The following is a 25,600-nucleotide window of genomic DNA, read 5'->3' as shown; positions in this document are numbered from 1 at the left end:
ACTACTTCCTCTGTCCTGTCATGGTGTCTATAGCAAAATAGGCTACCTACTAGTGATCAATTAGTAAGAAGGGCTCTAACTCTAGACATGTCTAGGATATGCAGTTTATGTAATGGAGGAAGAGGAAGATGTCCATCATTTGTTCTATGCGTGTCAGGTGACCGCTAGCATTTGGCGTCAGGTTATTGCGTGGGTGGGAGTTAATTTGGTCATGCCACAGACTTTTGGACAATTGTTTAAACAATTTGGAGGGTTATTGCCTGGGAGAAAATCAAGGAGGGTGAAGCATATATTATGGCATGCTACCTGCTGGTGTGTCTGGCTAAGTAGAAATGCTATTATTTTCAAATAGAAAATGCTGACTTCGCTGGATATTTTGACACATCAAGGTAGTTTCTTGGCAATGGGTATTATATAGGGTGGGGGATCTAACCAGGTATATTCTTTTCCTAATGGTGTTAGAACCCAAGACTCTGTTTTTTGGATTGGTGATAGCTTTTGGGGATGATGACTGTTTTTTGTGGCGTACTCATAGCCTTTTTTGGTGTATGCATACACTGTTTCATGGTACATCTTGTACATAAACAGATGTAAAGATTTATATGAATTAATGATAATTTTGTTGGCCTTTCAAAAAAAAAACACTTCCTCTGTCCCATATTAAATGTCATGTAAGAAAGAAAGTCACAAAATAAGTGCATCTTTAGCTTTTCAACATAATATTAATAATCAGATTAATTCAACTTAGGATACACATCACTGCTAATCAAAATAACATTATCCTGTCGCATGAACAAAAAATAGACTAGATTTTCACTTAATTTATTATGTAAAGGGAAAGATTCTTCAATACTAATTTTACACTCACAAAAATCGTAGGAAAATAACAGCAATGTTGCTACTACTTCATTGAGAGTATACAAATATAACCTTCAAACTACAAAACCAACCAAACAAAAGTTAATCAAATAACTGGGGAACTATTGAGTAATCCCTTGAGAAAATGTACATGGCTAAGTGGCCAGTAAATGTGTTTGTACATAACCCCCCCACCCCCTCAAAGAAAAAACTATGCATTATAAGTAGCCATTTAAACAAGTATTAACCCCAGACCTGCCTGTCCCCCACCTTGTTATTTCTAAGCAATATTCAGGAACCCTATTTTCCACCTTTGCTATAGCTGTCCTTTAAGGTGACAGTCCTATTAAAAACAAGTTTTTCTGATGTCGAGTCCTGGTCGACCACAAAATAGCCTGGAATAGCAGATATAAGGATGAGATATTAAGCAAAGATAGATGAAGAAACAACAAGTAGTCAACGTAAAGTACCTAATCTTTCAAATTGGAAATTGTCCCCAACTTTTGCATTCTGTATGGAAGACACACCATATGCATTGGGAATTATCACTTTGGAATTTGGGTTTAAATCGCCAAGCCAGTTGTCAAGTTCAGCGGGATTCTATTGCAGAGATTTAAACATAAACATAACAGGGAAATAATATTAGCAAACAAGAATATACACATATAAGACCACCCAGACATGAACGATAGCCAACCTCTAATAGGAACAGCCTCTCAAACAATCTGACTTCCACCTTTAATGGATCAACTCCAGGAGAAGGTTGAGCAACCCAATGGAGAACCCCCTAAAAACAAAAAACAAAATTGCATAGATCACCAATCTGATCTTACCAACTCTTGTAGACTATTTTTAACCAGCAGAATCAGCAAAGTTGGCAAACCTTAGGCTTGGTCTTCTTTGAAGGATCATACTCTGCTCGAATCTCAAGAATAGTCTCATTATCATCAGCTAGAATAACTTCAGTGCACTTTATAGGAAATGCATATCTGCACAAAATAATGAAAATTTTGAATATTGGGCCTATAAATTCTCACTCACAATATCAATTTGTGCCTTCTACTAACCTGAGTATCACAGATTTCCCAGGAGCAAGGCCATAATAATCTTTTGAATCTTGCATCCGGAAGTCCGAATGTTCAATATATACAACATTGGAAAATGAAATCTAAGAACAAATGCATGACAAAAAAAATAAGACACATACAAACATAAGCCTACCAACATCATATGAAGTTAATAAGATATTGAATCATCATAGGACAAAAGTTGGGTACAACTAGTTTCTGCAACAAGATTTCCTAAAACCATAACACTGCCTAAAGATACCAGTTTTCACAAGTTCAATTTCACCTTGTAGAAAGCAGAAGCATCATCAGCTTGAGCATCAGGCCATTTCTTTGCATCAACCTCAATTACTGAGTTGGCTTCAAGATTAGTAATAACAACCTTACAAGACAAAATTAATAAGTCTTAGCTAATTAAGTCAGAACAGTATACTGTAGAAAGAACACAAACAAATATACCTTGAGTGGATGTAGGACAACCATTGCACGAGAAGCTGTTTTGTTCAATTCTTCCCTAACATGATATTCAAGGCGTTCCACAGAAATCAAAGTGCCATCACTACAGCAAGAGGAAGAAAATTGTAAATAATAATGCACCTCCACCCTGATATATCTGTATTTGTTAATGCAAGACCAGTGTGCACTATTGGTTCTATCACAGTTCAACCGCAGTTGGGTCAATAAACCGTGAAGCAGTGCTCTCACTGGTTCAATTACCAGTTCAGTTTTTTCTACTAGGTGGAGTCAATCACATGTATCACACAGATGTTTTGTTAAAACTGTCAAAACACATTCTGAAATATCTTTGCAAAATCGGGGATTGAAATAGACTTAAGTAACAATTGATATGATCAATATAATAAAGCACTACCAAACACGAATAGATACTACTTCTGACATAGTAATAACTAGGAAAGGATAAAACTAAAATGAAATTTAGAACAATTTTTAGTATAAAATATGAACCAAAGTGTGAGATGTTTCAAGTACTTTTCCACATCAATAACTTAGAAATAGTATTTTTATATAAACAACTGTAGTTAGAAATTCATATCATACCTTCTAGTTATTCCAATTCCTCGTACAAAAGCATTGATTGCAGTTGGAGTCATGCCTCTACGCCGCAAACCAGCTAGTGTCATCAAACGAGGATCATCCCACCCATCAACCCACTTCTCTGTAACTAGACGATTTAGCTTTAACAAAGAATAATATGTAGTTAGGGAATGGCAAATTGTAAGCATAATAATAGAACTCAACAAATTATTACATTGTGCAAAATTGTTGCTTCACCTTACGCTTTGACATAACTGTGTTAGAGACATTCAACCTTGAATACTCCCATACATAAGGTTGGTAAATGCTTAACGCATGCAACAACCAATAGTATGATGCACGACGTGTCTCAAATTCAAGTGTACACAGCTGCATGAGATAGTCATGAATTAGCAATATATATAGATAATCACAATAAACAATGTTATCAGTCATAGCATACATCAACACAACAGGTAAAATTATAATGGAATCTGATTGCTATTTGTAAGGAACAAAGCCATCAAGCATTAACCATTATTATGCTTATTGAATAGAACATTCTGCAATGCACACTGGTAGGACTGATATATTTTAAAAAATCAAAATATGTACATAAAAGATTGAACTACTAATTTATATGGAGAACCACACACATTTTAAAACATAATAACTCCAAATCAATGATCTTCCAAAATCTAACTATAAATATCACCAAAAATTTAAAGCATATACCAATGCTGAAAGAGAAGTTAGGAATCTAGCTGCCTAGGTATTAGCTTAAAATATCCAAATATCACCATCTTTACAAAAAGGGACATTATCATATGGACCAGCACTATTAATATATAGTGATAAAATTTGGAGAGCTTAAGCAACTAGGATTAAAAGTCTTGTTGAAGGTTCAAATAAAATGGGTAATAAAAAAGAACTAAGGTTACCAGCAAGAAAATTGTATCAACACCTGGAGGAAATTGAGTGAAAGACAACTTACAGAATGTGTGATATTCTCTAGAGAATCCACAATGCAATGTGCATAATCATAACTTGGATAGATACACCATTTGTCTCCAGCATGAGGGTGTGGGGTAAACTAAAATGCAGAAAGCATTCACATCATAAGAAATCAATCATTATCTTCCTAGAAATTTGAGCAATAAAAAAATGTAGTTGAGTACTTGCCTTAATTCTATATGCAATAAGGTCATACATATTGTAGTTATCACTCTGCATGTCTTGCTTCATTCTAAGTGTGGCTTTTCCTTCTTCTATACTGCCATTTTTCATATCCTCAAAGAGCTTCAATGACTCTGAAATTGGCCTGTCTCTCCAAGGACTGTTCAATTTCTTCTCCCTATGCTCCTTTATCTCATCAGGTGTCTACAATCAAGTCATTAATAAATAGTTTATTTTTTTTGCAACCAATACAAATTCAATAACATTATGCAATTATCTCAACCTCCATAAGTCATTCCACGTTAATTATTTTCTTCTGGATATGCTATGCAATAGTTTAAGAAAAATTTTAAAGTATAAAATAAAGGTGAAAATGTAAATTACGAGATCAACATACATATTAAAATAGCTTAGATTTAGGGAGAAAAAAGTTTATTTAAAAAATTAAAAGAATTAATTTGATAGTACAAGTGACTGATATTTGAGATGAAAAAGAAAATTTAAATATAAAAATTTAAAAGTAATTAAGATTTAAAGGAAAGAAAAGATATCAATGTAAAAGAAAAACATGAACAATAAAAAAATTATATAAAAAAGTGCTAAATAGCGGTGAAGCCACACATCACAATAAGAAAGAGAATAACACAAGAGATGTCCTCACAATTAGGCATGAGGACACAAATTTATAACACAAGGGTTGATAATATAATTCCATGCAACTGAGATTTTCAGAGTAAACTGCCAAAGGGCTCAGAATTAGTGCTTTAAATAAATCAATTAATTAGAGGCTGTTACAGGTTATAAATCCACCCAAAAGGAAGAACAAAGGAAACATTTTACACAAATAAACAAGTTAAATATTTGTAGTAATAAGCTATTCAGATGTTTAGATACCAACCTGATGATCAACATAAGCATGACCCTTTTTTATGAGCTCCACTGCTAATTCGTACAATTCTTGGAAGTAATCACTTGTGTAAGTAATCTGCAAATATTATCACAAAGCTGTTAAACACCTAAATAGTTAAGTTGGAACAATCACATGAGGCAAGAGGTGCTACAAAACAAACCAACATACCTTGAATGGTTTCCAACCCATCCACTGAACAATTTCTTCAATGTGATCAATATACTCTTTCTTTTCTGCTTCAGGATTTGTATCATCATACCTGGAAGTGCCACAAGCCATCAACTTGGAACAAAGAAAGTTATAGTGCATGTTCAATTACAAAGTTCTAATGAAGGCTTATAGGAATTTTAACAGAAATTTAATAAACATGAAAAACTTTTAGGAACACATCTTTGATTTTGTCGTAAAATGTCAAGTATATAGGGATAATGTGTAGATTAGTCTTGAGGATTTCAATGCAACAAAATGAATGTAGATTAGTCACACATTCATAGGCATAATGTGTCACTTATAGATTTATTACCATTTGAGAGATTAAAATTGTAACTAGAAATTAAGAATGTTTCTGACCAATCCCTAACAAGAAAATGGACATTTTACAAGTTATGCACAAAATGACAAATCAGGCCAATCGTTACAACATTGGTCAGAAGTACTATTAATTGATAAAGAGAGGTCAGTTACGTGCCTGAAATGTTCAGTAGTAAAGAGGACCAACAATTCAGCAATATGTTATTAGTAAAAGAGAACAAGAGTCCCAGTCCCACCTGGTTTTCTATTCACAGAAAATAATGTCACACAAAAACCAGCCTATAACCAGATTTCGTTCCTTACAACCTAGTTACTATAATTAGATGAGGTGCCACTAATCATGTGTATATCTGCCCAAGGATTTCTAAAAATTTGTAAACATCAGTTAGTTGACAAGTTACAAACTCCAAAACAATGCAGCTATGCAGTGAGCAGTCATTCTTAGGAATTAATAAAATCTTTTTTTATTGACTTCTAAGGTCCTAGGTAATGAACAGAAGATAAAGATTGCAACCTATGGCCATTTATACAATACAGAATTTCCCTGTACTGTTACAAATGACCAGAAAAATCCTAGACAAAAGATATCAAAGGGAGATTGTGATATGTATATACATGCTGAATAAATCCAGAGAGGACTTTTGTTTTTAATAGAAAATCAAGAGAGATTGTTACAAGTTCATAATGTATTAGTCATAAAGCATTTTAAAGTCCATAATTTAAATCTGGTAGGTCAATCCAAATTCCAAGATGCTAAAAGACACTCATAGGTAATCCCGAAGTGTTATATGTTCCAAGAGCAACCTCCGTCTCTTTCAGAAAAAAGACAGAAGAGGCACTCTGGTGAACAATAAATACAGCAAAAAAAATTGAAAAAAAGTACACACCTCAGATAGCAACCTCCATCCCTGTCTTTCGCCAGCCCAAAATCAATAAACATAGCCTGAAATATATTAAATATAATAATAGATTGTTGGAAAAAAAACGGCATAAACAATTCCAATTAGAAACATAATACATACTTTTGCATGGCCAATATGCAAATATCCATTAGGTTCGGGTGGAAAGCGGGTCAAGACTTTTCCACCTGTTGCTTTTAAGTGTTTGTCAAGAAGATCCCTTGTATTGCAACATCTCAAAATACTACCATCACTAAAAGGCACTTCAGTATGCACCTGAAATCAACTTATCATCAAGACATGTTGCAGATGCAATTTGATGAAAAAATAAAATTCCAAACTTAAGGAGGAATACTGGCATCAATGGAATTTCATAATGTTGAAAGAACAATAAATGTTCAATAAGAAACACTCATGTCATGAGCAAGCAGTACATTGGAAATCACTCCTTACATACTAACAGAGTGAAGCATTGGGTCCACAAAATGAACAAAATAGAAAGAAAATGCAAATTAAATTTAAAATAAGGAAAGTAAATACCTTGAAATTTTCCTCTGGATTAGGGAATATTAAAAATGGATTAAGGTCTTCTTCAGGTGACTTTTCAGGAGTAGCAACAGGTGCTGCCTTATCCTATGTAAGCATGTAAGTAGAATTGTGAACCTATAAGTGAAGTCATAAAAGTAAAGGCAAAAAAGATAACTGGAAACACACTCACCTCTACTTTTGCAGGTTTCTCCTTCTTCTTTCTAGAAGGCTTTTCATCATCAGCTGCTGTCCGATCACCAAGTAGTTCATATAGTTTTGCATCAACAAGTTGCTGCCATATGAAAAAAGGGCAAAGAAACTAAACAGTATTAAAACTTGAAATAAGTAAACCAACTACCAATTGAATTAGGTTCTTTCCATAGCCGTCACCTTGGCAACTTTTGCATCACCCCATGGCAGCCTCTTGCGCAGATGCCCAAGCAACTCACCCACTAGCAAGATAAAAAATATCAATGTTCTTCAGCATTGAATAGATTAGTTTAATATAAAAGGGAAACTTATTGCATAAGAAATGAATCAACTAATCATCCACAGAATGCAATTGTCTATAAAAATTGAAAGGGTGCATAGTGCATTCCAATTTAAAATTTGTAGTCATGATTAGACAGTATGTGAGAATTGAATTATTAAATCCATCAGAGGCCAAAACTGAACACCTACCATTTGTTCGATAACGTAGCTCCAAAATTGTAGCCTTGTTCTCCTCCACAACTTCATTAACAGCTTGTTTGATATCTTCTATTGAAACCTCAACACCTGCTCAAGTATGCAAGAGATTTAAGATACACTTGTCACTCGCCTAAAAATTAGTTAGGACAGCAAAGAACTCCAAAACTTAAAATTAATTAAAACCCAATTTAAGTGAAATAAAGCAAAACTACAAGCAGATACAAGGAGCTGAATCTATCCAGTGAACTTGAAATCAAACAAGTACTGTCATATGGAATTAACTACCAACCAGACTAAGGATTGAATATTAAGGACACTTTATGTGACAACAAAGTTATTTTTCCCCGCTACCATACCAATAAATGAGCTTAAGGCCAATTTTATACTAGACTAGATCACTAGAGTTCTTTCTACCATACCAACACCACAAGCTTCTTCAAACTTGTTCAAATCAAGATTCTCGGAGCCCGTGATAGCAAGAAATGATAATGCTGCATCTAACTGTGCAGTTGTTTTCACCTGCGAGAATAATCTTAGTAAGAGGGGAAGTAATTCATGCTAAAATTTCATCTAAAATCTATGGCAACCTTTAACGAGACAATGTACTGTAGCAATGTTGGGCGATGTGGCAAGGCATTTGCAGGGTACTTCGTTGCAACCTGCCCATAAATCAACGGCAACAACCATGTCCACAGTCAACAAAAAAAGAAAACGACAATAAAACGGACCATCAGTATTATAGACTACATGTATTTCAGTTACCGTTACAGCATACAAAATGCAACAAAAAAAAAAAAAAACATTAGAAATTCTGAGCGTACCACAAACGCATGTGTATGCAAAGAAATGTTACCGTGTAAAGAAGATTTCCAACCGCTCGGCTGCATCCATCAATAACACCGGCCTAAGACACAATCATGGAAGAATCACAGAGAACACATGCAATCAATATAATGAAGGAATGAAGGAAATGTAAACAATCCAATGAGAGAATCCGAAGATAGAAAGATTGATAGATTGTTGAATTGAGAAACGCCATGCTATGCTTAGGGATACCTCGTAGATGACTGCAGTAAGATTGGCGGTGACTTTGTTGTTTGCGACGGTGTTTTTAGCGGTGCGCTCGTCTAAGCCGATTTTCAGAAAGAGATCAAGGCACTTCTCCTTGTCGGAGCCGTCGTCCTTCGCCGGCATCTTGTCACGGAAAAAGCCAAAAGCGGATTCCGACGAAAGTGTGAGACAATTTAGGGTTTTGCCTTGGCCTTTGACTGCGACTGCGACAACGCAAATGGTTTTGGTATATAGATAAAAGAGTAAGAGTGTGTGTGTGTGTAAGAAATTAAGATTTAAGAATTAAGAATCTGCGAACGTTGTTAGCGTTTGAGCGAGAGTGTCACTGTCAAGATTCTTGGTGCAGAGAGTCTATGGGCTTAACGAGCGTTTTCTCTATCCTATTAGCTTCCTCCATCCCATTTTTTGCTTCCTACACCTCTTCGAAAATTAAGAGACCCAAAATACCCTTAGTCTCTTTTCCCCATCTCTGCACCTTCTTCTTCTTTTTCTTCTTCTTCCTCTTTCCTAAAACCGTCTACATGCACCACTCTATCTCCTTTTAAATAAGAAACTATAAAAACAGAAATAATATACAGAATGAATTCCAGTTACAATTTCAAGTTTTCAATAAGATGAAAAACAATACGGATTAACTATTCCTCTGTCCAAGTCAGAAACAATGAAGCGTTGAAATGATGAAGTCCTTCACGGTGCCAAGTTCGCACGGTTCCTCTTCTCCTTCTCTGACCTCAAATCTGCCACATGACGTGAACTGTAACAGCGAGGGGGCTTCTCAGGGATGAAGTATAGGGAGGCGCGGGGAAGGGATAATTAGGGTATTTTTGCCCTTTTACTTTTCTTATAGGTGCAGGAAGTAATTCCCCTTACGTTGACGTTTACGGCCTCAATTCGTGTTTTATATCTGCATTCGCTTGGGCTTCGCGCCCACGCAATGGGCCCGAAATAAAATCTAACTTGATGTCTTACAACTAATTTGCGATGTTGACCAAAAATTATTTATTTATTATAATAGGTCAGAAAACATTTTATTTTGATTTATAATTTTTTTAAGAAAATTAAGTTATTCGATTTTGATTTAGATATTTATAAAAATTAAAAACTATCACTCACCATTGCTTCACGAATCAAAACCTTAGCCAAATTGAAAGCTTCTATGTATGAAGGTCAAATTTGACAAACTAAATCCTTGGACACCCCCCCCCCCCCCCCCAACCTGCAACCAGTGTATAGTGAGGCCCCCATCGGTGATCAAACCAGATCTTTCGTCTTTTTTTATTTTACTTTTTTAATTCAAGAAAATGAAAAAAAAATATAGATGATATATAAAAAAAAAATAACTTTGAATGATATATAAAAAATTTTAAAAGAATCACGCAAAAATTATCTAAGGTAATTTGCGATTGGATTATTTAGTGAAAAAATATATAAAGATGTACTTGTTAATAGGTAATGAAGTTATATGTTAGATATGGAAAATGAAGAATATAATTATTATTTTGAATGCTTGTTTATTTTTATAATAGACAATGATTTAGTCAAATTAATGAACTGAAAAGTCCATAAAATCAATCTGAGCTTGAAGGTGAAGAAGATGAAAATGAGTAAGCGGAGGTGGGTGATTGTAAATGTTTCCAAATTGTTTGTCTTATGTTCCTAGCTAGGATTGTGAATAAAACAGCAGACTCTTTAGCTAGTCTTGCTTTCCAAGTGTTGGAAAGGTTTTGGATTCCTCTTTTGTGTCCATAGGGACCTTTGGCCTCTTCCTCTTGAATGAAGTAGTCATTTAAAAATAAAATTAAAAACTCTAGGTTCAACTGTAGGTATGTGTCATAACTCTCCAAACCCACTAGTTAAATCCAACATGGCATAAGATTTTATTACTTGTAGAACCAGTGATGTGAGCTAGGCAACTCCAATTCTCTCTGCTTTTAGGTATAAGGAAAATTGTCAGTTGCAAGGCCGAAGTGGCTTTACTGGGCCCCCGACCCAATGTGAGACTGGCACCAATAATTGTTATTTGCACTTCTTTTTTTACTTATACACTCCTTTTATATTTTTGTAATTATTTGTTTTTTCAAAAATACTTTTGCTTGAAACTAAGTTCCATAATTTATTTTTGAAATAGTTAAATATTTTATAAATCAATTTTAAATTATATATCAAATATATTTCAGAAAATAATTTCCAAAAGTCATAAAATTTTAACACATTAAGAAATTTAATTTCTGAAAGTGTTTAAATTTTAATATTTTCTTAAAGTCAATTTTAGAAACATGGGGTAGATCGTGTTCTATGGACAAGAAATGTGCCATATTTTTGTTGCCAAGTTAATGTTAGGGAGCACACCACCATGGTCCATGGGCCATCGTCACTCCAGCAGGAAATTTGCCAAGCTCTTGTTCCTCCAGGTACAAAATAAGAAAAATTGTAATACATATTCTAACACACTTATAATTATGCACGTAATATTAATTATTAATTTTTTTGATAATAACTGGGTTTACTTAATTCTTTAAAATAAGTTATTTCCATAAATAAGTTTCATCTATATTTTAAATAATAATAATAATAATAAGTCAAGGAACAGGAGACAAAGCTACAATTTTGTTATTCTTATAGAAAAATGTTGCTTTTGCGGTCACAAGAATCCTAATCAAACACACTGTGATTTCGGTCCAAAACATGCTTCACCTGAATTTCCTGATGATACACACTGCATTTTAGTTGGCAGTTGGCATCTTGCAATATCTTATTCACCATAACTACAGAGATTTCAAAATCAACTTGCCAATGTCCCAACAAAATGTGAAATGTACGTCTCTAACAAGTTCATAAAGTTCTGAACCAATTTTTGTGTCTTTTGTGAAAACTTCCTAGAATGAGGGGATGCTATATATTATAGAGTAACACGTTTATCCTTAGTCATTTTAGTTATAACAGCAAACCAATTTTATATTTCCAAGCCTTAAGTTTTTTTCTTTATATCTTATGAGAACAAGTTCATCCAGTTTTGGACCAATGTTAATTGTATTTTAGTAATCTTTCCAATTATTCGACTTAATTTCTTGTTGACTAAAGTCAAATAAGATTTGGAACATTCAAATTCCAAGCTTGACTGGACAGTCTGCTCCCGAAAGATATATTTCCTAAACAACTATTATTTTTGGTATGACAATTCCATCGTTAACTTGACATTGAAATAGACTAAATGCTTAATTTATATTAATTAATATTTTCAAAAATGTTTTTTTAAGAATCGTATTAAATTCACGTTCATGAATAAATTCTTTGATTGAAAAAAAACTACTAATTTTTAAAGTTCATTCAGATTATTGGTGTCTCTTTGGATTGAATTGATTCTTGGACATGGAGTAGAATGCGATATTTTTTTGCATTTAGCAATAGAAAGCTGCGGTTCTTGTACTTTGAGTGCACAGGCAGAGCTACAAACAGTCAACTACACATTCAAGTGTATGTTATGTCACTGATTTATTTTTTTACCCAGAATGACTTGTAATAGTTTAATGGCTTAGAGTGTGTGATTGATCAAAACTATAAAAAAATCATGACATGGAGATGCCAAATGCATCCAATCCAATAACCACCAGGAATCATGATCTGATCGGGATGGCCATTACCCACGTGCCAACAGAGGAAGGAAGAATGATCCAACGCTTTCAAAGTACTCTCTCTGACACACATATGGGGATGCTCCCAAATCTGACCACCCACCCTAGAGATTCTCTTTTAAGTTTTATTTTGTCAGTTATTTTTTCAGCGATCATGAATAGATAATTTTACTTGAAAAGAATCCTACTTTAGTAGGATATGATAATTACCAGTGGTAAAAATATTTTGTTGGAATATTTAATATAACTATGTATCTAAAATTTAAATTTAATATTACTGATTAAACTTAAACAAATGCACATTAGTTAATCAATGCATCTAGTGGTTCTCTTGAGTTATGTGGTTCTCCTCTGAATTATAAACACATGAACAATATGCAATGAATATTTTCCATGTAGCTGCTATTCTAATTAGAATATGCTACTCAGCATATGTCAATAACAGAATATGTTAAACAGTTTCCATAAGTATTTGTAGTTGATAATGCAGCCTAATTAAGTTTTAACATATAGACAGAATAAGTAAATAATGCAGCCTATTGCATATGTCCAATTTCATTATTTTACCACTCTAACTACCGCACATAAGTAGAAGAGCAAGAATATATAATTTGTCCATATTCCTTAGCCCATCACTTTATCATCCCTTGCCAATTGGCTATTTTAAATAGTAATATCTCAATTAAGTGCTAGATAAAATGATTTGCAAAAGCAAAAGGAGGATGTCCATTTCTATTCTGCCAAATTTCGGTTGACCTCCTCCATAAAGGTTAAAAAATGAAAAAGTAACCTTATTTCCGGGGTTTGTGTGCTTGTGAACTTTGAAGAACGTTCACACTTCACACCACCTCTAATCAACTCTATCATTGTCCTTCTGCTCTAGTCCCTTTTCACATCCTACCTATAGTTGTTCACATCGGCAATGCAGGCCACACTTTGTGTATGAAATTTGAAAAAGGTTAATCTTCTTCTCCCTGAAGAAGCATTCTGTTATCACCATAATATTGGTCATGATGTTTACATTGCTTGAAGAAGTACTAAAGGTTTGGTACTATTACTCCTGTGATAGTGCCTAGTCATGCAACAATAATTTCCTATGAACGAGGATCATTTTTTGCTATGCCTGTTGTCCTAATTAAGAGGGACCCTACATCGCGTGCCACATAATGCTAACTCAGCACCTAATGTTTCCACCCCTCAGGACAGCATTAATGCTTGTAACTTATATGCATCAACATCTAGGGGGTGTATTTGAATACCCGTTAAGTTCATTTGGACACCAATTGCTATGGTCTATGGAGAAATGAATACATTGAATTGCTGTTGGAACTGTATTAGAAAGTGGAAAATTAGTAAAATAAATACCATCCAGGAGATTAGAACAAAAATTGCATAAGATAAGTACCTTGATGATGACAATTTGTCGATGATTGCCCAGATCAGAAAACGAGTTTAATGTTTATCTTTATCAGATCGGACATTAACATAGGAAGCTTTTGCAAATTAAGGACGGTTAAGATGAATATTAAATCAACATTGGTGTGATCATTTTTTTTTATAGAACATTGGTGTGATCATTGAAACGTACTTATAAAGTCAATAGATTTTCTCATCGCTATATTTTTTCATTAGGAAAACAAGTAAAAAAAATTGTGCTGGAGAAATTCTTTCATCCGTGTGTGTGTGAAGGAAGAATTATTGTTCCCTTGAACATCAAAATCATCCATTTTCGGAGTCTCGTATCTTAAGACAAAGTTCAAAATTGTTTTAGCGGTAAGTTTTTGTTTGGAGGAAGGAAAAGCCTTCTTCAAAAAGGAGACAAGAATTTTCCTCTTCTGCAAAATTTTTAATAGAATTCCCAACTACTTCAACTAGCAATTTAAAATTACATTTTTCATATTGGAAAAACAAAGTTAGAAAATGAGAAAATTTTAATTGAAATGATAAAATTTTAAGTGCATTATAAGAGAATAATTTTTTTTTGGTGTAATTATAAGAGAATAATTTAGTAACATGTGATCATATATTTTAAAATTAAATATATCTAATAATTTCTCTAACCTTTTCTAAGAAAACTTACCACATGAAAAACTTATTCTTGTTGACGTTAAATCAGTTTTAGAACATCTTTTAGTCAGAATTGTTTAAAAATAAACATTCATTGCATAATTAAAGTTGTTAATGTGGAACAAAAAATGGTTACATTAAAAAGTGTTATTTATACAACTGTTGCATAACAAAAAATGAGAATCAAACACACACATAAATTAGAAGTAAGAGAAACTTATGTAATGTAGTTGCAAGTTGAGCATATTTATCCCTTTTTTCTTATTGTGAAGCAAATATTGCCAAGAAATTATACTTTTAGAAACAATTTAACTCTTTTTAGAATAATCAAAACTGTTAACAAACAATGAAGCGGCAATCCAATTTATATAATTTATAAGAGAAAGGAAATTAGGCAATCCAATTTAAAATAAAGGACAAAAATGTTTTTACTATTCTATATAACTTCCTTACTTCCACTTATTTATTTTCATTCTCTCGCAATGGTAAATATATATTATATATTTTATTAACAAATTGATTATCACTTTTAAAGCATAATAACTGTTTTAGTTTTTTTGAAGAACTGGATAGAAATTAAAATATCATTTTAATATATTCAGGTTGTATTAATATGAGCTACACCACTTCAATGCATCATTTTATTATTCTTAACTTCTAAAGTGAATGTTTTTTCTTTTCTAAGCAAAGATTCCACTTTGCAAGTGATCATCTCGGTGACCAAGTTATTCACTTATTCTCAATAGTTAACATTCACTACGATAACCATTTACCATAGTAGCATATTATTAGCATGTAATATTTCTCCTTAAAATACTCTTCCCTTTCATCATTCACATAATAAATCTCTTGCTGCATGTCAAACCCTCTCTCTCTCTCACTCATGACACCCTCTAGCAGATGCTGATTCCTGAAGCTTCTTTGGAAACCCTAAAAAATAGTTATCCTTTTATAGCCTTTCGGTGATTAGTTTCACCTGCTTTCGCTCTCTTTCCTCTGCTTTCCCTTTACCCTTCCCCTAAACACATTACACATCGTAGAGAAAAGGATCTAGCGCAGTCCAGCCACAATGTTAAATTTAGTCTCCCTCACTTTGCATAATTGTTCCTTCAGTTTCGGAAGATGCACCTAGCTCATACACACCCTACACAAACAAAACACACGACCAAAAGCTAAAGCTGCAATTTCTGACTTCTCAATCCCATAATTCCCACACTTCTCTCTCTCTCTCTCTCTCTCTCTATGTGTCTCTTTCACTCCCTTTGACTCCCAACCCATCACCGTTTCAACCAACCCCCTCACCCCATTTCATAAATTTCGAAACTTTTTTCGCGGCTACCCCAACATTTTGAGACACCATCATTTGCCTCTCTCTGTTTCCCAGAAACAGAGTTCCCCTGTTCCGAACAGAACCCTATGGCAATAGAAGTGTGCTCCGAGATATCCAGCACGGGAATCAGCCCTCGAATCTCATTCTCACACGATCTAAAGAACACAGAGGATGCATCGGTTCGTGTTGAAGATCGTCACCGTGGATCAGACTTATGCCTCTTGGACTCAAGCTCTGACTTCGTGTTCTGCATCACCAATGGCTTAGCTCAACAACTCTCTTCAGCCGATGAACTCTTCTCCAATGGAAAAATTATCCCAACGGAGATCAAGAGAGTTTCCAAGGAACCCAAAGAACCTTCTCGACCTCAACCTGCAACCACGGAAAAGATTCAAAAGAAGAGGCTCAAGGAGTTCTTATCTGCATCCTCTGATGAAGCAGAGAACGAAGAAGAGAAGCCATCATCCAAGTATTTCTGGCAATTCAAGCGCAGTAGCAGTTTGAATTTCGATACCACTCGTGGGAATGGCTTGATTCGCTCGCTTCAGTTCCTATCACGAAGCAACTCCACCGGTTCGGCGCCGAATCCAAAACAAACAGAGCTTCCAAGGGAAACTCACAAGCAGAGGCTGCAGAAACAGTCCTCTGTTTCAAGTAGAAGGTCATCATCTTCCTCTTCGAGTTCAAGTACATATTATTTTTACAGTTCGTCTCAAAAGCCTTCTTTAAAGAAAAACGGTGGATCTTCTGGTAATGGTGTTAGGATTAGTCCTGTGTTGAATCTACCTCAGGCATATATTCCCAAGGCCACTGCCAGATTTTTTGGATTTGGTTCTCTATTCTGTAATGGAAAGAGTAAAAGAAAGAAGAAATAGGGAAATTAATAGTTTTTCTTATCTTTTTTATTTATTTTTAACAAGTAAATATCAATATGTACCAATATTGTAAAATGTTTTTATACTATCAATCATAAATTATCATATATAATATTTACTTTAAAAGTGATTGTCATGCTTGATTAATAGTGTAAAAAAAAAGTATACTATTAGTATATTGAAATTAAACTCACCTATAATTTTATCATTCATGATCAAATCCTTGATGGGGTTATGCTGCTGTCAGTGATCTTGGTCATGTAGTATCATGTGAGCCTAACTGTAAATTAATGGAGCAAAATGATTAAATACTGCATTTTAGAAAATTATTATAGGGGTGAAAATTGTAATTTTGGAGGGTGAAAACTACAGTTGAGAGATGGAAATGGAAAAAAATAATTCATGCATATCACTATGTTTAGGTCCAAGGAGACAAATAAACAAGGAATCCTTCTTTCGTGACCTCTCTCCCATGCTCTTTCCCCCTTCTATCCTTTTTAAATTTTCTGCTGATAACTACATGTGACTGGCTTTTGTTCACTTCAACACTGATTGAAGATTTGTTTTAAGTGTTCTAATTTTCTTTTTGTACGCTCAAAAATATTCTAAACCAACTGTTCAATGGGACCCCTAATTTTGCTCTTTTTGTTTTATTGTGCCAGCAGGACAAAGCAGTTCAGTCAAAAAGAATAGATTAGAAAAAGAAATCATTGATTAAAATACCCTCTACTATCTCTTAGCTTGCCAATCTACACTACACACTGTTAGTTCTTTTCTTCTTTTTTTTCTATTTTTTTGCCCTTGTTTATATGGCTAATCGTTCATAAGTCATAGCCAGTTAACCACCCTAACGTGACCCATTCTTTGAATTCGCAGTCTTAACTCTTAACCAATTAATGTGACTTTACAGAATATTGTAAATTTCTATGTTTTTGCTTTCAACATGGCCCATTGTTTGAATACACAAGCCATCAATGAATGACTTTATGGAAGATTAGACTATTTAAATGACTTATGTCCTTTTTCTTTGCTTGGGAGTGGGGTCCATGACATAACTTCCCTGGAGGTCCCTTTATACCGAATTGTAATTAAGCCTTCACAACCTTCAAACAAAAACAGCATAGAAGCCAGGAGCAAAAGAGATAACTAGAATCAAATAATAACGTCTATGCAGAATGCACCAACTAATTTTTTGTAAGTGCAACCAGGACCTGCATCATTCTTCCACGGTAAATAGTGTTAAATTGAAGCCTTATTTATTTAAGGAAACATTAAAACAAAAGGAAGGAAAAAAATGTTGGATTGGCAAAGTTATCTTGCCATGACAACAACCGGGTTGGGTCTTTGTTTTTATTGTTTTTGATTAGTTAAGAGATTTGAATCATGATTTATCCCTTGAGAGAGATTAGTTTCTTCTGCCAGATGTAATTGTCATTTAATATACTCAAATAAAATTGTTTTAATAAAAGATTCTTGAGAGAACAAAAAAAAAAATGTCATATGGTACAATGAGCAACAGAAGGATTATTCACTTCCATATCAAAGGAGGTTTTGGATTATTAATAATGATCATCATTGAGCCGTAGGTTATAGGTTAGAATTAAAAACAAAAAACGAGCTATAGGTCCAAAAACACTTCTTAACTCGTATAGTTTGTTCAGCACAATCTGTCTCCAAGTAGAGAGGCCCTATATTGAGCCAAACTGTTCTTCCTTTTCAAATTTTAAGGCCGAAGCCTCTCCCAACTAATTAATGTTATTTAAGTTGATGTCTTTACATTGACCATATGGGGGTTATTACTTCATCCTTCTTAGATTGGCCTTCGTATATTTGAAAGTTGAAATTTCTGTTTAAAATTTATTTTATTTCATGATTGATGAAATTATAAATATTTTTTTATGATGATAAATTATATCTGATTGTTTCTTAGGATTTGATATATTTATTAAACACATGATTAATCTTATTCATTGTTTTTTTTTTTAATTAAGACTGATTTAGTCTGTTAGACTATTGGACTAGGTAGCCCAATGTGCCAGCTATTACATTTCTCATGTAAATTTTGGATTACATTTATTTTTAATAGCAATGTTGGTTAATAATATATGTACTATATATGGTTTGAAGACAGCGAGGAAGAGCTATAATGAGCTAAACATGCACGACCAAACAACACCCAAATTAAACCAAACCAATTCTATATATACATGCATTACAAATACTGGCTTCGGTTTAAACTTTAAGCCAAAAACAGAGAAACAACCAATTAAGCCATTGAATTGAAATAACATCTATATCATAAAAAAAAAACCCATAATTCTTAGATAGATGACTAATCGATCTTCCTGTTCTGATTGATATTAATTTTGATAATTAATTTGTGTGAGGTTCCTACTCGATCTTCTGGTCGCCATGGGTAAACATGACATTGAGGCAGGGTTACCCCATGCACAAGGCGACGCGCTCTATCCATATATGATAGAGTCACCTCAGCTACGTTGGGGATTCATACGCAAAGTTTATGCCATTATTTCTTTGCAGCTGCTTTTCACAGCTGCATTCGCATCCTTCTTCATCTTCTTCACACCCGCAAGGAATTTCGCTAGGTACAATCAATATCGCATCTGGGTATTCTTTGGAGCCGCCATTTTCTCTATCATACGTAAGCCCTCTCTCTTCCATTAACCTATTTTTTTTTTTTTAGTTTTGATCATATACTTGGTGTTGGAAATTATAAGTAATTAATATGTATCCTCATTAATTGTGTTTTGTTATGGACGTACGTGCAGTTTTGTTTGTGTTGAGCAAATTTTACAAGAAACACCCGGTGAATCTCTTTCTTCTTGGTCTCTATACCCTCTGCATGTCCGTTACAGTTGGATTCGCTTGTTCTTTTGTCGATGGTATGCATTGCTTTCTAATCTTACGTCTTTCAATTCAATGAATAACTTGGGTTCTTTTCTTGCTCTAAAACGTAATCGTATGAATAATGAGGATATATTATGATAAACTTCTCAATAATATTTCTAAGAGAAGAATTTTTTTTTTAAAAAAAGTTTTCTCATAAGTTATCCATACGTTTATTTGTAGAAGTTCTGTTATGTTAGCTTAAAATTTGATTTTTAGCTTATATATAACTCAATTTTAACTTATGAGAAAAAAAACACTTCATTTTATTTTATTATTTTCTTCTCTCATTATTGTTTATTAAGAAATTTATTCAAATTGACTCTCAATACAATTGGTCGTAGCCTTTCCTGGTGGGAAATAAATGAATATTATTATTTGGAAGATGATTATATATTTCCATAATGTTACATCGCCATATTTGTGATAATCTTTTGAGTATTTACATTTTTCATTTTTAAAAGTTCAAATTATGTCTATCACATATATATAATGCCCATGCATGCATGCATGAAAAAAAAGTGATGTAAGAAAAGGAAAAAGAACTTTGTCCCATAACTCCATGGTGCCCAGGAGAGAAAACACAAAATTCATGTAGTATCTCTCTGTTTGTTCCTACACCATGCAACTATTGAAGAATGATGCAATGGAATTATGTATAAATGAATATCATTTTATTAGATTAAACATGCTAGAGTTTGGATTGACTATAACATGTGTGAGTTTTGTTGTGTGTACGGACAACAGCAAAGATCGTCCTAGAGGCTGCGTTTCTTACAGGTGTGGTGACTGCCAGCTTGACGATCTACACATTTTGGGCCGTTAAAAGAGGCAGTGATTTCAGTTTCCTAGGCCCATTCCTCTTTGCTTCCATTATGGTCATGTTATTATTCGCACTCATTCAAGTAAACAACATTCCATCACTAACTTTCATTTATATATGTTAATTTCCCTTTCCATTTAATTAATTATTATATGTGAGTGTTTATTTATATATGATGCATGGGACAGGTGTTTTACCCTCTAGGACCAATCGGGCGTATGATGATTGCTTGCATTGGTGCAATAGTAATGTGTGGTTTCATCGTATATGACACTGATGACCTAATCAAAAGATACACCTACGACGACTACATTTGGGCTGCTATTTCCATCTATGGCGATGTTATCAGCCTCTTCATCTATCTGCTTACAATTTTGAATGAACTTTTTTAAGTTTAAGGTTTTAGCCAGGGGCATGGATGTGCATGTGTCTTAACTAGGATTGCCATCTTCACAATCTTTATATAATAGGGCAGCACAAAGGCCTAATCGTAATTATGAAACATGCATTAACGATTTTATTGTTAAGGAATTATTTTGTCAGTTCTAAAAGGTTGAACTTTTGTCATTTAACAATTCTCGATTACCCAAGTTGATTGCAGAAAATAAAAATACTACTTTATGCAAATATTTATATTTGCTGAAAACACTTTTTAAAAAATTAATTATAAGTTTTTTTTATTTTTAGATTTTAGTAGAGTTGGTTTTGGTATAATTAATTTGAAAAATATTATTTATATTTGTGTATGGTATTTTAAAAGTAAGTCGAGATGAATAGATTTTATTTGGTTTGTTACTCATAAAAAGTTTATGCAAATGTTTGAATTTAATTACTGAAATCACTTCTACTCTATGACTACATTTTAATTTTATTTTAAATTTTAGTAGAATTAAATTTTTGTACCAATAGTTATAATCGGATCTGATATTTCATACGTAAGTCGAGAAGAATAATATTAGTAGGGATGTTCGCACGTTTAGTTAAATATCTATAACTCGATCCAATCAAATTTTAATGTATTGGGTTAAGTTGATTTTTTAAATTTCTTATGTGATACCAACCAAAATCAATTTGTTCACATATTAAAATATTTAATTTTATTTATTATTTTTATGAGTTTGTCTAATTTATTGCAAAAAATGAGGTTAAATAATCATATATTTTATTATCAATAGAATTTGAACAATTGTCTTATTCTAAATATTTTATCATTAATATAATTATTATCATATTAAGTGCATTATCTTTTCTCTCTGATGTCATTTGTTTGTAAAGTTAAATTTTTATACATGATATCTATAACATATGTCATATATCTTCCTTTATCACGCATTTTTTATGTTTTATTAATACAACTTATAAGTATAATACATTAATACTTCAAATTTTTCTAATATTTTCATTATAATTATTAATCAAAAATAAAAAATATGATTGTTAATTGAAAGTTATAAGAATTAAAATTTCAACATTTTGGTCGTGTATTGGATGTGTCTCTAAAAAAACTAGTATAGGACGTGTGTGTTAGTCAAAATGTTGTAATTTTAATTTTTATAATTTTATTTCTAATTTTTAATTAACAATTATACTCTTTATCTATGATTTTTAATTAAAAAATAAAAATATTGGAACAAAATTAAAAGTATTATACTTCTTTTTTATTTTAAAACTTATATTAAAGATTTTATATGAATAATAATAATAATTTAATATTAAACGTGTTTACAGGTTAGATTAACGGATTTATAAATCAAAATATGTAACTCAACACATATTGTCAATTATTTTAATGAATTTGTTCAGATTTAGCCCAATTTATTTGATTATTTTGGATCAATTTAAGTTCATGAATATCCATAGACATACACACTCCTATTATTTAATTGATAAAGTAAAATTTTCATTTGGAAAACAAATAAAATAAAATTTTGTAGACTATATACTCATAATCAATTTTATCTAATTTGAAAATCCCCTTTTCCTAAAATTAATTTTACCTTAACAAAATTACTATGCCGTGTAATGTGCGAAATAATTTTATACAGTGCAGCGTGACTTTTTAAATTAATTGGCAATTCTAATATACACATTTCAATCAAATTAATCAAATATTACGTTCATGGATATATAGTCAGTCAATTAAATATTGAACTAATAATTACTTTGATCATAATTTTTGTTGAGATATACTCTGATCATAATTAAATTTATGTTTTTTCACATACTAATGTAATAATCTGTGTTCGCACGGCTGTTAAGATTATAATGTATAAAATTTATATTATTGTAATGGAATTGTTTAATATATTTTTAATAATTTTTAATTCTATATATAATTAAGAAGTTTGTAAGTTTAAGAAGTTTCCCATTTACTATAAGTATAAAATAAATAAATAAATGATAATTTCCTCAGTTATAAAACCGCCTTTTTTAACAACAATTTGGAAGATAATCTTTCTTTTAAAAATAAGCATGTACATTATTGCTGTCCAGTTACAAAAGTTTTTATCCTCTTTTCTTATTCTCTTTTAGTAGGGTTTTTTTATTCTTTAGTTCATTTAATATTAATTCTCTTTATCCTTTTCACTATATAAGTATTCGAGTATTCCCGTTTTGGTATTGGTAATTATGATTCAATTTGTCTTTTTTTTTTATTAAAGTGTCATCTTTTTTATTTTAACTTTTAAATTTATAATTTTTTTTTTGTTAATTTGTTAGAAGGATTATTCAAAATCGTAACCTCTTTTTTCTTCATTTTCCCTTTACTCTATTTCAATTACTAGACGAAACTTATATTTTCACTGTTGAATTTACATATTTTACTTTCTTTAAGAAAGCATTTTATCTTTTTTCTTCTTCGTCTCTTTGACGAAGAGTGGGGTTTTTTTACTAAGTTATCTAATATTTAATATTTTGTTCACTTTGTCTTATTTTTAATGTATGTCTGCAGTCAGTAGTTTTTTATTTATTTTCTAAGTGTAAATTTTTCACCTTCTTGTTCTTTATCATTATTATGTTTCTGTAGGGTAAATTTTTGTGTTTTGATTCTCTTTGAGTTTTATTTAATTAGATTTTCTTTAAAATTAGTTTCCTTTTATCTTCTTTCTAATATCTTTCATTGTTGTTAATTATATCTTTTAAGTTTTTTCTTATAATGATATCTTTTAAGTTTTTAAGTTTCACTTTTTACCATATATTTTTTGTTCTATTTTGCTATAGCAAAATTGTATTTTTTTTAGTGCATATTATATTGATACTCTTTGGGTTTTCGTCAAATTTCTTTTGTTAGTCCTCCATTTTTTACTCTTACACTAACATCTTTCATTGTTTTAAAAAATATTATATTATATTAACCTTCCTTAATTATTTGAAAATAAATACACCGTATATCCCTATAAAAAATTATTGTAAACGTTAAAAAAATCACAAATTTATATGTAATCTTAATAAAATTCAAGGAATGTCAGTAAAATTTATTCTTCTTTTTATCAAATTTATATTGATATATCTACATCTTTAATCATTGTGATTATCTAAGAGATTTAGCAAAAAAAACAAAAAGTCTCATAACAGAATCAACGTAGTAAAACTTGGCCTTTCTTCTCAAAAAAGAAAAAAAAAAAGTTGGCCTTTAACTTTTACAATATAAGTTAGTCTTTCAATAAAATCTTTCAAATATATTTTTCCATGATTATAAAATAACTTTTTTTAAACCATTGTGATTAGGGTTTTTTATTCTCCAGCGAGACATCAAGATATTTTCCCCAAGTTTTAGTTATTTGAGCCAATTATGGGACTAAATTTAGGTCTCAAACTTATATTTTCTAAATTTAAGCCTCTCTTGCACTCAATTTTTTTGAAGCATTTAATTAATAACTTATAAATCAATTGTTTATATTTTTCATCACAATTTAAAAGTTAAAAATAGGATAAAATATAAAAATAAAAAATAAAATTTATAATAAATACAAAAATTAAGGATGATATTTTGTATCACAAAAATAATGTTTTTTAAGCAAAAACGTGTCTGCAAGAGCAAATAGCAGTGAAAAGCATCCGTTAGCACACCGTCCAATGCCAATGTTAAGCAAGCCGCCAAAATATTTTAAAAATCATATACTTTTTTTTAAGATAAAAAAATCATTGCTTGAATCAATACTTGATTTACGATTTCATCTTTTTTGTTTCATACAATTCCTTTTCTTATTTTATAATTTTACCTTTCATTTATTCCATTATTTTGGTGTTCTTTATTTTATTGAATTAAATTAGGAACAAAAATCAGGATGACAAAATTGGTTTTATTTGAAAATAATATTTTAAAAATGATTCGGCAAAATTAATTTTGCTTTCATTCTCTTGTACAACAAATTCAAAACAATTTCCTAAACGGTTCCTTGATTACATCCCCAAGGCCTCACGCTCCACCCCAACATTTATAGTATTCTAGATATCAGCGTCAATAACTTCAAGGGTCAAACATTTTGTCAAAATATGTTTTAATGTTTCTTAACTAGTATTTTGTCCTATTATGCTTGGGCTTAGTTTACATTTTTATTGAAAAAAATATATAATACTTGTTAACTTTTTTTTTTATGAGTTATTTATTAACTTTTTATTGTTTGGTTGACTCTCTTTAACATAGATTCAAATAAAAATTGAGTTAACCGTTGTGAATTTACATTAAAAGTAAAATGTAGTATGATATTAATAATTAATGATGCAGTAAAAAAAATAATTAGTGAAATAATGTAATGTATTAAATCTACAATGTCTATATTAATAGTTGAATTTTTATTTGACTAAATCAATACCAATATGGACAAACCAAACAACAAATGGTTCATATGTGTTTTTTTTTTTTAATTATTTAAGACACATATATACATGAAAGTTAACATCTTCCTGCGTGCATGTTTAGATTATTGTTGGGGCCCTTTCAGAAATACGTTAAGAATAAAAAATACACTTGAATTTCTTCTGGCAGTCTTCAATGGGTAACAGTAATCCAGACATAACTTTATTTATATGTCAAATGCATGTCTTATTATTATTATTATTATTATTATTATTATTATTATTATTATTATTATTCCTTTACAATTGGTTAAGTGTAAGGCTTTGCATAAGTTTGTTCAAGTAGAATACACACATGATTAGTGACTGGGAAAAATTACTTTTTATACTTTCTTATTTAAGTT

At 31.7% G+C, this 25,600-nt stretch overlaps 3 protein-coding genes across 3 annotated transcripts; 2 read left to right on the top strand and 1 right to left on the bottom strand.

Annotated features, from left to right (window-relative positions):
* Positions 1 to 884: 884 nt before the first annotated feature.
* On the bottom strand, positions 885 to 9,042 carry LOC100812875 (glutamine--tRNA ligase). The gene is made up of 23 exons (XM_003536630.5): positions 8,751 to 9,042; positions 8,548 to 8,598; positions 8,282 to 8,353; positions 8,114 to 8,213; positions 7,686 to 7,781; positions 7,395 to 7,456; positions 7,195 to 7,296; positions 7,017 to 7,109; positions 6,600 to 6,752; positions 6,465 to 6,520; positions 5,215 to 5,305; positions 5,035 to 5,121; positions 4,143 to 4,340; positions 3,955 to 4,053; positions 3,219 to 3,350; positions 2,985 to 3,121; positions 2,385 to 2,484; positions 2,212 to 2,307; positions 1,926 to 2,026; positions 1,742 to 1,847; positions 1,556 to 1,645; positions 1,329 to 1,458; positions 885 to 1,253 (listed from the first exon to the last, which is right to left on the bottom strand). The coding sequence occupies exons 1-23, from the start codon at positions 8,886 to 8,888 to the stop codon at positions 1,159 to 1,161; spliced, it is 2,385 nt and encodes a 794-aa protein (XP_003536678.1). The 5' UTR covers positions 8,889 to 9,042; the 3' UTR covers positions 885 to 1,158.
* A 6,838-nt stretch (positions 9,043 to 15,880) lies between these two features.
* Positions 15,881 to 16,669, top strand: LOC102663072 (vitellogenin-1). Its single transcript, XM_006589621.3, has one exon. The coding sequence runs from the start codon at positions 15,881 to 15,883 to the stop codon at positions 16,667 to 16,669; it is 789 nt and encodes a 262-aa protein (XP_006589684.1).
* A 2,026-nt stretch (positions 16,670 to 18,695) lies between these two features.
* On the top strand, positions 18,696 to 20,861 carry LOC100780222 (protein LIFEGUARD 4). Its single transcript, XM_003535674.5, has 4 exons — positions 18,696 to 19,331; positions 19,459 to 19,572; positions 20,324 to 20,481; positions 20,588 to 20,861. The coding sequence occupies exons 1-4, from the start codon at positions 19,082 to 19,084 to the stop codon at positions 20,789 to 20,791; spliced, it is 726 nt and encodes a 241-aa protein (XP_003535722.1). The 5' UTR covers positions 18,696 to 19,081; the 3' UTR covers positions 20,792 to 20,861.
* Positions 20,862 to 25,600: the final 4,739 nt, after the last annotated feature.

The sequence above is a fragment of the Glycine max genome, chromosome 10 (assembly GCF_000004515.6).
Source record: "Glycine max cultivar Williams 82 chromosome 10, Glycine_max_v4.0, whole genome shotgun sequence".
Lineage (NCBI taxonomy): Eukaryota > Viridiplantae > Streptophyta > Magnoliopsida > Fabales > Fabaceae > Glycine > Glycine max.
This window is presented reverse-complemented; position numbering and strand designations above follow the sequence as displayed.

Coding starts and splice junctions, on each gene's coding strand:
- LOC100812875 (XM_003536630.5), bottom strand. CDS start 8,888: ATGCCGGCGAAGGACGACGGCTCCGACAAGGAGAAGTGCCTTGATCTC. Junction 6,753..7,016: donor ATCCAGAGGAAAATTTCAAG/GTATTTACTTTC, acceptor AGTTGATTTCAG/GTGCATACTGAAGTGCCTTT. Junction 4,341..5,034: donor ATGCTTATGTTGATCATCAG/GTTGGTATCTAA, acceptor ACTTGATTGTAG/ACACCTGATGAGATAAAGGA.
- LOC102663072 (XM_006589621.3), top strand. CDS start 15,881: ATGGCAATAGAAGTGTGCTCCGAGATATCCAGCACGGGAATCAGCCCT.
- LOC100780222 (XM_003535674.5), top strand. CDS start 19,082: ATGGGTAAACATGACATTGAGGCAGGGTTACCCCATGCACAAGGCGAC. Junction 19,332..19,458: donor CGCCATTTTCTCTATCATAC/GTAAGCCCTCTC, acceptor ACGTACGTGCAG/TTTTGTTTGTGTTGAGCAAA. Junction 19,573..20,323: donor CGCTTGTTCTTTTGTCGATG/GTATGCATTGCT, acceptor TACGGACAACAG/CAAAGATCGTCCTAGAGGCT.